The 14,345-nt window shown below is 41.1% G+C and overlaps 1 protein-coding gene across 1 annotated transcript in view; it reads left to right on the forward strand.

The window, feature by feature from the left end:
• Window positions 1-554: 554 nt before the first annotated feature.
• LOC128739650 (uncharacterized) overlaps window positions 555-14,345 on the forward strand; it is a 119,961-nt gene continuing 106,170 nt past the window's right edge. Inside the window, exon 1 of the mRNA XM_053835145.1 lies at window positions 555-1,017. Coding sequence (XP_053691120.1) covers window positions 555-1,017 — 463 coding nt within the window. The remainder of the gene's footprint in view (window positions 1,018-14,345) is intronic.

A 14,345-nucleotide genomic window follows, 5' to 3' on the forward strand; every position in this document is an offset into this window, starting at 1 on the left:
TCAACGCTGCAGACAAAAAAAACCAAATAATTCTGTATTCAATACTTTAATTTACCGAATGATGGCAGAGCTGCAATCTGACGGTTATTATATTTAATACCGCAACAATTTTACCCTTTCTTCTCTGCACACACCTGTTGATTGGGATCGAATTACTCGTGCCTCGTTGTGCCCAATCAACCGCCGCAATATCCGTTCGTGAAGCAAAGTTCTGTATCAGTTTCCTGTGCAATACCGACCAACCCACCCACCCAACAGGACTTTTTTCCTCCGCCTGTTGCGAGAAGAGTATGGCGCTTGTGTACAACTCAAACAATTTAAGTTCGCTTGCCTTGCCTTGTACCACGCTCTGCTGTTGTTACAGTTCCATTTTCTGATTCTTTTTGTCACTTTTTTTCTCCTTTCCTTTCACAGCCCTCACAGGGATCGTAGGTACATCGGAACGGCAATTAGAAAAGTTTATCGTCGGCGGCCACAGGAAGTCAATCAACAAGTGATAATCAGCGTCGACTGACTGGTGCCGGTGCCGGTGAAGGGTGGCATCTGGGGACGAAATGCGCGCCAGCAAGCTGAGCCAGCAGCTGTACAGCGACCCGGTGGAGATGTGGCTGTGGTCAGCGACGAAGCCAATTAATTACTTCAAATTTGCCAATCAGGCCGCGAGCGATAACCGAGCCGGTCACGGCTTTTACCCTCGGAAGCTGAATCTAACGTCGGCTGTCGGGACCGTGTTGAGTGAAATCGTCACCAACAATGGTGAGGGTGACGGGATGGCGGGCGATGGTGAAGAGGAGGGCAGCAGCTCGGATCATTTGATGACCCTAAACAACTATTGGGCGTTGCTTGCCATTGTGCTAGTGTTCGGAACCGCTGCCGGGAACATTTTAGTTTGTCTAGCCATCGTGTGGGAACGGCGGCTGCAGAATGTGACCAACTATTTCCTGATGTCGTTGGCCATCACCGATCTGATGGTGGCTCTGTCGGTGATGCCACTGGGAATTCTGACACTTGTACGAGGTGAGTACCGCGCTCTAATTTTTATGCTTTTGCTTTCGGTTTTTCGATTGAATCTAACCCCTTTCAGCGGTGGTCCATTACCGGCCGCATTGAAATTGTGTTTGAGTTTCGGCTAAACTTTGCGCATCAAATTCATTAGAAATTGATTTCGGCACCCATTTGGTAGACGTTGCGGTAAAGTTTGCTTCCGTTTCAGGCAAATTTCCGTACTAGCATTAAAAGGGTATTTGCATTAATTCGCCTACAAAAAGCACGTTAAGGTTAACTTTACGTTGAAGGAGGCAGATGTTTGATTATGATATAGAAGTTGAAAATAATGTAAACTCTGCAGAAAATTTCTGCCGCTTCTGAAACTGTAAAACGCTATCGAAACATCATGTAACTTAATATTCATATACCTACCATATTATTCTGGTGAGTTGTTACACATTGTTAGCAACAATGTTTCCAGCCATTTTCAGATTACATTTGCACAAAGCTATCACATATCGTTGTTACCACTAAATGCAATTCCGGTTAATCCAATTCCGGATGCGAATGCGGATGGAATCAAATACCGCATTAGAAAAGTTCTACAAAACATCGAACCGCACTTTTCCTAACTTGTTACATGACAATAAATAACTCTTGCTAAAAACTTGGTCAGTGGCCGTCCGTTGTTCGCCTTTATCGGTTGCATAAGGACTTGAAAACAATCCGAAAAGCTTTTAGTACTATATTGGCAAACGGGAAATGGTTTTCAGGAAATAACCTACAAACATGGTATAAAACTCTTTCATGGCGCCAGTTTTTACAACTTTCGAGCAATTAGCTGAAGGAATTGTGTTTTTAAAGTTATTGCTGAACGAGATGTGCTAGGTTCGACATTTATCTTCATTAGTATTCCGTGGCTTTTATAACACGCACTTAGCTAAAAATTGAATCTCTTAGATAATTAAATTTATTTCTAGTGATGCGTCCCTGCAAAACAAGCTAATTCTAAATATTTACTATCGTAATCGTAATAAAGTCGAGCAGATTTCAAATTTGCCAGCGCACGGTTATTTTATTTGCACCATAAAATCTGGTTCATTGCTCACGAAGACGTTCAGACCAGTTGTTCTAGAGCTTCCGATAAACTTTCAACCCCGCTCGTCAGTTCGGGTTAGCTAAAAGGTTGGTCGCAGTTTGTCGGCGACTGACTATTTAGTTGCCTGCCTAGTCGCTCCAAGGAGCGACTCCTTTTTCAACTCACACCAGTTGAATCAAATAAGCGGGTAACAAGTGTTGAATTTCACAGCCCAACCCAGTTTCTATTATGTTTGTAGCAGCCGTTCTGCGTTCTGTATATTCTTGCCTTTATAAATAAAGTTCACCGAAACTCGTTTGACCGGGATTTCATATCGTAACACAATATCCAGCTACTAAGTAAATGTATATTTATATGCGCATTGTATAGATCCCAGTCACATGGCATATGTTTAGTTTGAAGATCATAACTTTCGGTTGAATCGGTATGTTGAGTTGCTTGAGTCAATACATTTCGATGTGCTGTATCATCTAAAGGAAGCTTTTTTAGCAACAGACTAAAATAAATTATTTGGAGAGAAGAAACTTTAGAATAACTTTTCAGTAAATTATTACTTTATTTTACTTTACGGTCCGTTATCGATCTTGGGTCGAATGAATTATGGTCCTCCAGAACTATCGGTCCTGGGCTGCCGTTCTCCAATCCCCTCGTACACCAGTTGAGCGTGCATAATCCTTGACAGCGCACATTCATCGGATGCGGGGTCTGCCTCGAAGTATACGGCCTTTTTCTGGTTTTTTACTGAAAATAGTTTTGACTACTCTTTCATCGGACATTCTGGTCATGTGCCCAGCCCATTGCAGCCTACCACACTTACTTACTTAGTTGGCTTGCTTCAACCAAATTGACCTAAAATGTGCTACTTGGGTGGTGATCTTGTTCCTTACGGATTTGAAGCGAATACCATCTTTGCAGGATAAATAACGGCATACTTACAACATGCTCTGCCAACCGTATGCGTCCAGCTTTAGCTTTAGCAGTATAACTTTGAATACTGGGTTCGGCATAGAGTTGCGCGAGTTCATGATTCATTCTCCGCCTTCATACTCCGTTCTCCTGTTCACCGTCGAAAACTCCGGGCACTCGTAAAGTCGTAGGCAACGTTGCTCCGAAGTAATTCATTTTCTCAGTATAATCTTTTATGAAACATAATTAGTTTAAGGATTACTTTAAAATTTAGGAATATTAGGAATTTAGGCACCAGAACACACAGGAACTAAAATAATTGATGGGTCCCAAATTTATGCATACACAAATATTTGTACTTGTGGCAACGCTGGTAGGTCCTCATCGAGTATTGTTCATGTTTCATACCCGTAGAAAACAACCGGTCTAATAATCGTCTTGTATAGTATGCGCTCCGTACGGGGGCTTAGTCTGTTCGACCGCAATTGCTTGTTAGACCCGAAGCAGGCACGACTTTCGCTAATAATACGCCACCGACCAAGGTAGAAAGATTTCACATCGATTACCTTAAACTCATCGCCGTCGATCGTTACATTACTCCTCAAGCGGCGTTGGTCGGCCTTGGCTCCGCCGGTCAGCATGTATTTTGTTTCATACCTTTTACCTTTAACCTAATCTTCTCTGCTCCGCGTTTTAGTTTGGCGCCTCCAGCACAGATGTTCTGTCGATAATATTTAGGTCATTGACAAAGCAGACGAATTGACTGGATTTGTTGAAGGTCGTGTCCCGCGTGTTCCTAACAGATTGTAGCTCTATATTGAACAGCAGGCATGACAGAGCAGCACCATGACAAAACCCTCTGTGTGATTCGAATGAACTTGATAATCCATCCGAAATTCGAACACAGCACTGTGTAACATCCATCATAGAATGAATCAGTTTGATGAGCTGCCTGGGAAAACTGTCCATGATCGTCCATGATTTTCCATAGCTCTTTTCGATCGATGGTATCATGCGCGGCTTTGAAATCAACTAACAAATGGTTCGTGAAAACTCTGTATTCACGGCTCCGTTGGAGAATCTACTGCAGCATAAATATTTGATCCGTTGTTGACTGTTCTTCAACGAAGCCGGCTTGTTAATTCCCACAAATCTGTTCGCAGTTGGTGATAAACGATGGAACATGATTTGAGACTCCACACAGCCACAGCCTACCACACTGTACTACCTTAACTATATCAGAATATTTGTATACTTTATGCAACTCATGGTTCATGCGTTTGAGCCACTCTCCATTTTCCATTTTAGCGCCTGTGGCATCATGGTATTTATAGCATATCAGAGGATTTGCCTGGAATGTGTAATGTGTGTTAATGACACATTATTTGGGTAGTTGCCAGTAGCGTGTAACTGACATAGAGAGAAAGTATCGGAGTCGGTTGACAGCTTCCCGCGTTAATGGGATAAGTAGTCAGTTAGATGGTGAACCGCTGGGCATCACATTGGCGATCTTTTGACCAAACTGAATCTTCGATGTGATTTCTGAGGTAAAATCTGAGGTGGTAGGTATGGAATGTGCTTTGTATCGCAATGCATTGGCTATTCGAGAGGGGCAGTTGGCAGTTGGGTGCTTGGTGGCCGCATTTGCTGCTTGGCGTATTGAGTTTATCGTGCTTCGAAATGGATGCCCAACGAACATTTTATTTGAAGAGTAGCTTATCCAACTATTATACAGCTAATTTACAGTAAACAAGCGCTTGATAAGCTATTATACAACAAAAATGTTTGTTGGGTGGTTCTAATCGCAGTAGCGAGCGAAATTGGTTGGACCACATTTGTAATCAGAGTGGTGCATGCCCGATGAGGAATTCTCAAGTAACAATTCTAAAGCCACTTGGTTTTACTTGAATTTTATAAAGGTTTCATTGCGGTATTAATCATTACCTCTGGTTTTATTGTGGTATTGCGCAATACCAAGAGGATATGAGTCCAAACACACTTATAGCTAGCTAGACAACCATAATAAATCTCTTAATAAAGCAAATTTATTGTGGTTGCTTGAATTACCACGTTAAAACTTGTTGGCTGCACCCAGGGTTACCACATGCACAGATTATTCTGTGTTTAACAGATATTTGAAAGAAATCGCCTGTACAGAATCTGTATGCACAGAATACAGATTTTCGCCAAATTACACAGATTAAACAGATTTTTGAGCTTTTACATGAGAGTGAAAGAGACGGACATAGTCAGCAAAAGGACTCTCTATCTCTTTCACTCTCATTGTTTTGCATTGGACAGATTTTTGCACAGATATTTTTCCTCGCCGTACAGATTGTCAGATTTTTTCAACAAAAAACACAGAATTATATGTGGCATCCCTGGCTGCACCACGTCTCTTACAAACCTACCATACGTGTGGCGTATCAATACAAAATGGCGCACCAATCAAAATTGATCTTATCGCGGTTACTTGTCAAACCATCTGTTAGTTTTATAGAGCTATTAAAACGGTAACACCCTGACCAAACAGTTTTTTTGCTGCTATTATAAAGAATACCATAGTTCAACACCAAAATCATTTTTTTATGCGAAGCCATGTTCTAGTATTTTGTTTTAGCTCGCAAACAACAATTCATCAAAGCAAAGTGTTTTGCAGAAAAAAAGTTATCAATCGGATTTCCTGTCAGAGGAAGCAACTAAAATGATTTTGCTATAAATTGACTAACTGAATATTTTCAGTTTGTTAAAACAACCAGTTTTCGAAAATTGCAAAATTTCAGTGGCGCGCTGATTTTATCGACCTATCATATCAATATACACGATGAAATTAAATGCGCACATACTGCAAACCAATGAAATTGCTTAAAATTTAATAAATATTCTATGGGATATTTTATTCTGGTCGCTATAAATCAAATCGTTCAGAATGATCTGTCAGTAAAACCTAAACTTTTCTTCTCACGGGTATATTTTCAAGTTGACAAAACTAGTGAACTTATTTAGCTTTTGCCAGAAAAGCGAAAAACGAAATGCGAAAAGCGAAAAGCTTTTTTAAATTATGGCAATGACTGTCAAGCAGCGAATCACAGCGAATGCTTAACCAGTTTTATTGCTGCTTTGAGCAGAGATACGACTACTTGAGCTTATAATCTGATTCTTATAGCGAGTATGAAAACATTCTGAGGAGTGGGCCACTTGGTCAGAAAGCAGTTTCATAGTGGTCATCAGAAAGTTCTGGTGGAGCTCAAAGTTTTATTAGCGGTTTTATGAAATTGGTCATGAAAACCACTATACGAACGTAATAAAACTTGCAATTGTTACTTGGGATTTCTCCTACTTTCCCCCTATTTGGTAGGTTCGCGTAGGCTGGTTCGCCGGATTGTTGCAACGGCTCTTATAAGTGATTGAAAGACGCATCTGCTGGTTCATCGGTATGTTTAATCGATCGACTAGAGCCGACTAAGTTGACAATTGAGTAGGGTGATAAAGAGCTGATTTACGGAACCAAACGACTGAGATAAACTCAACGCAATCCACAAACTATTAAATATTATAAACTATCAAGCCATAAAGTATCAACGCAATCGCAACAATTAATAGGTTGTTCTTAAGCACTCTATTTATTCGTAAAACACCTGTCAAAATTTCTACTGGATAGTAGTGGTAAACTGAGATTGAGCCAAGAAAAGCCCATGGCCAATTTGTGTTAAAGTTGAAAGAAGATAGTGTCAAGATTAGTCTAAGGCTAATGTTATGGAAACACTAAAACGTTGGATAAGTGAAATTTGACCATTGACCTTCCTGAAGATGGTAGATAGTCGAACGATTATGCATGTTCTATTAAAAATTTTATGACAAGCAGTATTTTCTATTTTTGGTCACATTACAAAAATAACAGATTTCTGTACAGGTTAAGTATGAGAGTTATCGAATTTCAATGTATAATTTCAAAAATGAATTTGATGACAGTACCAACAATGTAAATAATCTGCAATAGACACATCTACAATACACCACCTCTTCAACTGCTCTACGGTTGATACCGATTATATCGACGTTACCCGTAAAACTGAGAAGTATATGAGACTTCGTGATGATAGTCTCGTTCCTTTCCACTTTGCGCCTTCCAAGGTAATGCTGAATAGCATGTTAGAGAGTATATGGCATTGCCTCACTTCATTAACCGTCACGAAGGTGACTGAGGTCTCACCTGTTATTCTGGCGCATGATTATTATTCATCCAGCGTGGCACGAATCGGCTTAAGTAGTTTCGTCCAACTATCATCTAACAGTATTTGCCACAGCTTGCTTCGTTTGACTAAACCGTACGCCGCCTGAAAGTCCGCAAAAAGATGATGAGTTGTACTCCCGGAATAGTTGGTAAATTACGCATGGTAAAAATCTGATGGAAAAACGCCAAAAACAGCAATAAAACAAGGTCAAAAAATAGACGAAATAAAACAAAAATATACGAAAAAATACTAGGTAAGATCGCTGATAAGATAGTAAAAAGAAAACAATCAATCTTGATAACAAATAGGACGACTAAAAATGATGTTCGCGGTAGCGAATGGAATATTCCATGCAACGTTCAATTCATCTACGCGCAGCAAGGCATCACGCCACCACCACAGGGACCAAGCGAACGATGCATCAACGAGGAAGCAAACACGTTCGAACACGTTCAAGTACGCGCTGTTGGACAACGAATGAAAACCTACCACGCATACGATCAGCCAATCAGCCCCCAGTCAATCAGCGACCAGCAGCGTCTGCAGCGCGCAGTTTTAGGTATAAATAGTGGCGCTCTAGCGCAATTTAGTTGATAAGTTTTCTGACCATTATACGGTATACATCAAAGATAAAGTGTTTCCTCATTATCCTGAGAAAGCCGAAGAGAGCCGCATTGGACTAGTGTTTCGTGTATTAGTGGTGAATAGCTGCTCATTGTTTGAAGAGTTTAGGCATCGTTCTTTTAAGAACGTTGCTTCCCGAGTTAGCTATCACTGCTACCCTTTCCGTGTGGCATACCGTTGCCATTATCCTTTGCGTGCTCTCCCCCATCCTGTGTACAGTACTGCGCCGAAGCAGTCTGCCGTGTCCGCTGCGCTGACCCTGTTCAGTTAGCAGCAAGCCAGTAAGCGGTTAGGAGGTACCGCGCACCCACCCACCTCTATATGTTGGCAAAGGCGTCAACAAATGATAAACCTTTAGACGACAGAAGACAATGAAAAAAATGACAAAAAAGCTAATAAAAGACGACCAAATGACGACGAAAAGAGGTCTAAACAGTTATAGAAAAGGCAACAGCAACAGTTAAAAATCAGCGCATTTTCACAAAAATGCTAAAAACAGAGGTTAATAAACAACGAACAAACGACGAAAAAACATTTATTTTTGAAACGATGATTCTACAATTGATGAAGGGACGGTAAGGGAAGGGAAAGTAATGAAGAAGGATTTTTTTTTTTTCGGGAATGAAGGGGAAGGGTGGAAAGGAAGGGGGGGGGTAATAGGTAGCTATGGTTAACAAGTTGTCGCTGTGACTCCTATCTTTTGTCCAATACTGGAAGGTGCATGGGTCGAACCAAGCTGTAATCAGAGATTATAACCGGATTTGAACCCACAACACCTGCCAGGGCGTGTCGCTCACTGGTACCCGTGTACCTTTGAACCTGAACCTTTGAAATAGCTACCTATTACCCCCCCCCCCTTCCTTTCCACCCTTCCCCTTCATTCCCGAAAAAAAAAATCCTTCTTCATTACTTTCCCTTCCCTTACCGTCCCTTCATCAATTGTAGAATCATCGTTTCAAAAATAAATATTTATATATGCCTGACCGCATTTCAAGGTCATGACTAAAGTCACGAGTTTGGTCAATTTTCATAGGAACGGAGCCTTTCTCCGAATAACCGCGCTGAGAAACGCGGACTAACACGCTTTCGGACGAACAGCGTCACACGCAGTACCTTGCAAGTCGTAAGGGCCTGCATAGTGTCGTCGTCCTGAAAGTAAAAAGACGTTAGACTAAAAACTTCTCGGTCGGTGGTTTCTACAGTAGGTGTAGGAAGAGGCACATTGTGTGTCTAAAAATAGAACAACCCATGTCGCGCTATGGTTAATAAGGGGGGTTGTGCAGACTTCTTTTGTCCAGCGCCTCTGTGGTTCAAAGGTACACGGGTACCAGTGAGCGACACGCCCTGGCAGGTGTTGTGGGTTCAAATCCGGTTATAATCTCTGATTACAGCTTGGTTCGACCCATGCACCTTCCAGTATTGGACAAAAGATAGGAGTCACAGCGACAACTTGTTAACCATAGCTACCTATTACCCCCCCCCCCCTTCCTTTCCACCCTTCCCCTTCATTCCCGAAAAAAAAAAATCCTTCTTCATTACTTTCCCTTCCCTTACCGTCCCTTCATCAATTGTAGAATCATCGTTTCAAAAATAAATATTTATATATGCCTGACCGCATTTCAAGGTCATGACTAAAGTCACGAGTTTGGTCAATTTTCATAGGAACGGAGCCTTTCTCCGAATAACCGCGCTGAGAAACGCGGACTAACACGCTTTCGGACGAACAGCGTCACACGCAGTACCTTGCAAGTCGTAAGGGCCTGCATAGTGTCGTCGTCCTGAAAGTAAAAAGACGTTAGACTAAAAACTTCTCGGTCGGTGGTTTCTACAGTAGGTGTAGGAAGAGGCACATTGTGTGTCTAAAAATAGAACAACCCATGTCGCGCTATGGTTAATAAGGGGGGTTGTGCAGACTTCTTTTGTCCAGCGCCTCTGTGGTTCAAAGGTACACGGGTACCAGTGAGCGACACGCCCTGGCAGGTGTTGTGGGTTCAAATCCGGTTATAATCTCTGATTACAGCTTGGTTCGACCCATGCACCTTCCAGTATTGGACAAAAGATAGGAGTCACAGCGACAACTTGTTAACCATAGCTACCTATTACCCCCCCCCCCCCCTTCCTTTCCACCCTTCCCCTTCATTCCCGAAAAAAAAAAAAATCCTTCTTCATTACTTTCCCTTCCCTTACCGTCCCTTCATCAATTGTAGAATCATCGTTTCAAAAATAAATATTTATATATGCCTGACCGCATTTCAAGGTCATGACTAAAGTCACGAGTTTGGTCAATCGACGAAAAAACGATAAAAAGGTGGTAAATAGAGCAATAAAAGACTACAAAAATACAACAAAGAAATAATAAAAAGACGACGAATATGAAGAAAAGAAAACAAAGAGATGACAAAAGATGGCGTAAAGACGTCAAACGGACAACAATATGATGACTAAAAACAGCAAATAGAAGTCAAACCGATGGCGAACCGAAATCAAACGTAGCGTAATGACGATGAAAACATGATAAAAAGACGTCGAAAGACGACAAAAATAAGACGGAAATAACGGGTGACAACTAAAATTATGGAATTTTTTTCTCAAGCTGTAAACAAAAGACAAAGATACATGAAGAAGATCTGATTTACCGAAATTAAAGATACATTATCCATTGCAGAAAAAAAATTAGTGTACATTTGCGAATGCATCTATTGATTCTACCAATCAACTGTTTGCAGTTCGTGGCACTCCAGTTATTTTTGTACACCAAGGAACTAAAAATCCCGAAGAAATGTTCGATTAGGTGCACTGAGACAGATTTTTCGGGTTGTGACTTTTGGGTAAAAATGAGATCGAATGGGTATTCAAGAACGATTGTGTTTTTTTGGCGTAATGCGGTGATGCTCTATCCGGCCAAAACACGTATTGTCCATCTGCATGATGTTTTTGTAGAAACGGGATCAAAATTTTCTTCAAACATTCGTCTGGTGCATCTTAATTGATAGCCAAATCAGAGGGCTTGTTGTTGAAGAAACGAGAAAGAGAACGATGTCCTTCTGCGTGCATAATTTTGACTGGTCTTCTACTAGTTTGCTTGCGAATGGAAATGTTGGAAATCTTAGGATATGGTAAACAGTCGAAGTCGCAACATATTTGCTTTTTAAATGTTGTACCGTATACTTTTTGCCGAGATTTCTGTTGCAGTACGTTGAAGTGTACAACGCGCTCCCGGAGTGCTTCTTGTTTCGACGCCATTTTTAGCAAAACTGGGCAAACATTACCAAAACAAAAAATATTAACAAAAAGAGGAGAGAGAGAGCTAACATATACATACTCTCATTTCTCTCTGAGCTCGTTTGTTGTTGAGCATAAGGGTCGCGAAAAAAATCCAAAATTTTAGCAACTGGCTGCAAAGTCTGTCGTATAAAAACAGAAGGTCAAGTTTCGATAACGGAATATAGCACCTAGGCTTTGCTTTGCTTTGTAGCTCTACAAGTGTTTCATATGAAACATTTTCAAAATCTGCTTATCAGAGAGAGAGTTAACACCAACAAAACGAAAGTAAAATGAGCTAATCAAACCTGCAACCTGGCCAAGTGAACTATTTTCGGAAAATACTATTAATTTAATTCTTAGTTTTCTTTTGAGGTAGTAAATAGGAAACGGGAAATCTAAATAGCAAACCCCTTTCCAGCTATTAATTAATTCATTGCGATAAACAAAAATGCTGCTTTTCACGTCTGCAGCAATGCTTATGATACGAAGTTTCCTGAAACGATCGATCAGAAAAACTCGATATCATTGCGGGTATAATTTGCCTAATGTGTGATAAGCATTCTACCGCAAAGAGCCTCGGAATGAAATATCACAGCAGAAACGGTTAATGCTTTTCTTCCACGAGCATTTCCATTAGCCTTCCCTATTTTTATTTTACAATTTACTAAAGTAGTTTCTAATCATTTAATCATAACAATCATGTTTAGTATGTTTACATTTTAAATGAAGAAACACTAGTCACTACGCAGTGTTTCATAAGGCTAAACCAACAACAAATGAATTGTTCCTCCGAATGTATTGTATATCTTACCGCATGTATGGGAGGCACGGCTGGTACTGTTCCCATCGCCACCGACCGGGCGGCGATGGTAACTTCTGCATTATCGCGTATAAAACATTGTCTACACGCCACCGTAACCCTCGCTGAGCCCTCCGGGAAAGGTAAATGTGAAGTGGAGAATTACCGCCGTAGATAAAACGCAGTTGATTTTTACGACCGTAACTCATAGTGTAGCGCCGGATGTCTCGGTTGTGGGGTTTGCGTCATGCGGGATCTAATGTTCCCATCAATAAGTTAGCAATGCTCGTATACTTTTATAGAAAACCATCCCATGTTCCAATGCTGATAAACGAGATACAAATTACAACGGTCTTCGACGCGTGACGGTAAAAAGCGGTCAAGTCCCACGCGGATTGTAGCGCCTAGACTAAAACAACATTTTCTCGCTGGCGTTAAATTGTCAAACCCCCAGTCTCGTACCGGCGCGGCACGTATCGGTGGCGATTTTTCCGACCGGCTGAGCACTTTGAGTGAACGGCAGGTACACTACTACCGGTGGGTGGCCGGCCGGCCGGGTTGGTGCCATCCATGACGGCAATGAGCCATTTCACATTTCGTTGTTTCACTATCTGTGCCGTTCGCTTCGGACCTACGCCAATGTGCATAGTGGGAAGTCTTGTGTCGTGTGTATCTGCAATCCACTATGGTCGATTGAGATTACTGCTAATTGATGATTTCGGGTGCCGAACAGACTGCTTCGGAGGCAGCGTTTTGGAAACAAAAATAATTAACTTTGCTTCCTGTTTGAAGGGTGTGTCAAAAAATAGGGAAATTTTTCTCTGGGGCGAGTTTTACATTACATATTATAACTTTTATAAAAACAAATTTAAATAAAAATTGCTCATCCTTAAAGAAAATTACGATGTAAAATTTTTCATATTTTAAAGTTCTGTTAATTTCACACAGCAGGCCACCGTGCACAGCGAGCCATTTTCCCCAAAGGACGCAAGCACGCACTCCCTGTCTCTCTCTGTTATCAGGCCCGGCATCAACCCATGCGAGTCCCAAAAGTATATACGAAAACTAGGTGAAAGGTTTCATGAATGCCACTCAACAAAGATGAAAAAGATATATTTTTGTCACTGTTTTCGGAGTTTTTTGTTTTCAATTTCAAACATTCGTATAATTGGTCAGCGCCAAACACGGACTCTCTGTACGACCGCACTCGCGGACAAACCGACCCTGTCTCTCACACGTACACGTATAATGCGGTGTACCGTTCTGTGTGCCTTATCAATAATTCATTCTGATTGGAGATCGTTTGATGTCGTAATCTGTCTGGTGCCGGTCGGTGGAAGAGATAGCGCACTACAGCGGGGCGCGACTACGGCTAACTTTAGTCGGCTTTGGATTTAGATTAGAGCAACTGCCACAATCAGCGGAACCACACCTAAGCCGGTGGTGATCTAAATTGAGGGTTAACGAAGCCTAATCAAATAAAGCGCTGGCCGAAATGGGAATTTGGCTTTTGCGTATTTCGGATTGTTTTATGTAGGCAGGTACATACGCCGTAAATCAGTTTTGGGTGACGGAGCAAAAATTAGAACTACCCTCGTAACTGGGCTTAAGTTAGATATGAATGAACGTATGAACTTAGACATTCCCATTATTGGTGTGTCAGGGTCGTCCAAAACACTATACCTACAGTTCATTTCCATAAAAATACCTCGACACAAAGCAAGAAATATTGAAAAGGATTATAACGGTGCAGTAGTGTATTCAATACCATTTACTCTATCCAAAACAAACACCGCTCGTTCAGAATTTTTTCGAATCCTGATCGGCTGCCGTTCAGAAACATATGGCATAAATCTACCATTTATTCTTCACTGCACCGTATCGGGAAACAAGAGCTTTCCTTTCTTTGTTTGTCGTGAGTGTATGCATAATGGAATTGTTATTTCGAGATTGTTTAACCCTTAAAGTGGAAAGACCATCTGCAAAAGGTTATCAATCCAAAAATCGATGGCTAAACCACGTTTGATGGTTTGTTTAGGGTCGGAATAGTGAATCTCAAAAGAATAATTTCTTAGAAATTGCCCGTTACAGGGTTACTAACAGCATCGTGGTGAAAATATTTCAACTGGCAGTTCGATAGACGTAAAGCATAGTTGTATAGTGCAGTTCTTATATTTTATGCTCTCCGGTAAGCAATATTTAAAAAGAAACTAACTTGTAAGAATAAATTGTGACGGGGTTATTTTTAACCCTCTAGTGACCGTGTTTTTTCTCAGTTTACCTATATGATTTTTTCAATTTTCGCATAAATATTGCAAATTAATGTGATAAATCAAACCACGGACCTAGCCTACCTAGAAGGTCTTTTGCCCAAATGGGACAGTGAAGGGAGGCACTACCTAGAAATTGCCAAATCCATTCATAAATCCAT

This window comes from Sabethes cyaneus, chromosome 3, assembly GCF_943734655.1.
Source record: "Sabethes cyaneus chromosome 3, idSabCyanKW18_F2, whole genome shotgun sequence".
In the NCBI taxonomy this organism is placed as follows: domain Eukaryota; kingdom Metazoa; phylum Arthropoda; class Insecta; order Diptera; family Culicidae; genus Sabethes; species Sabethes cyaneus.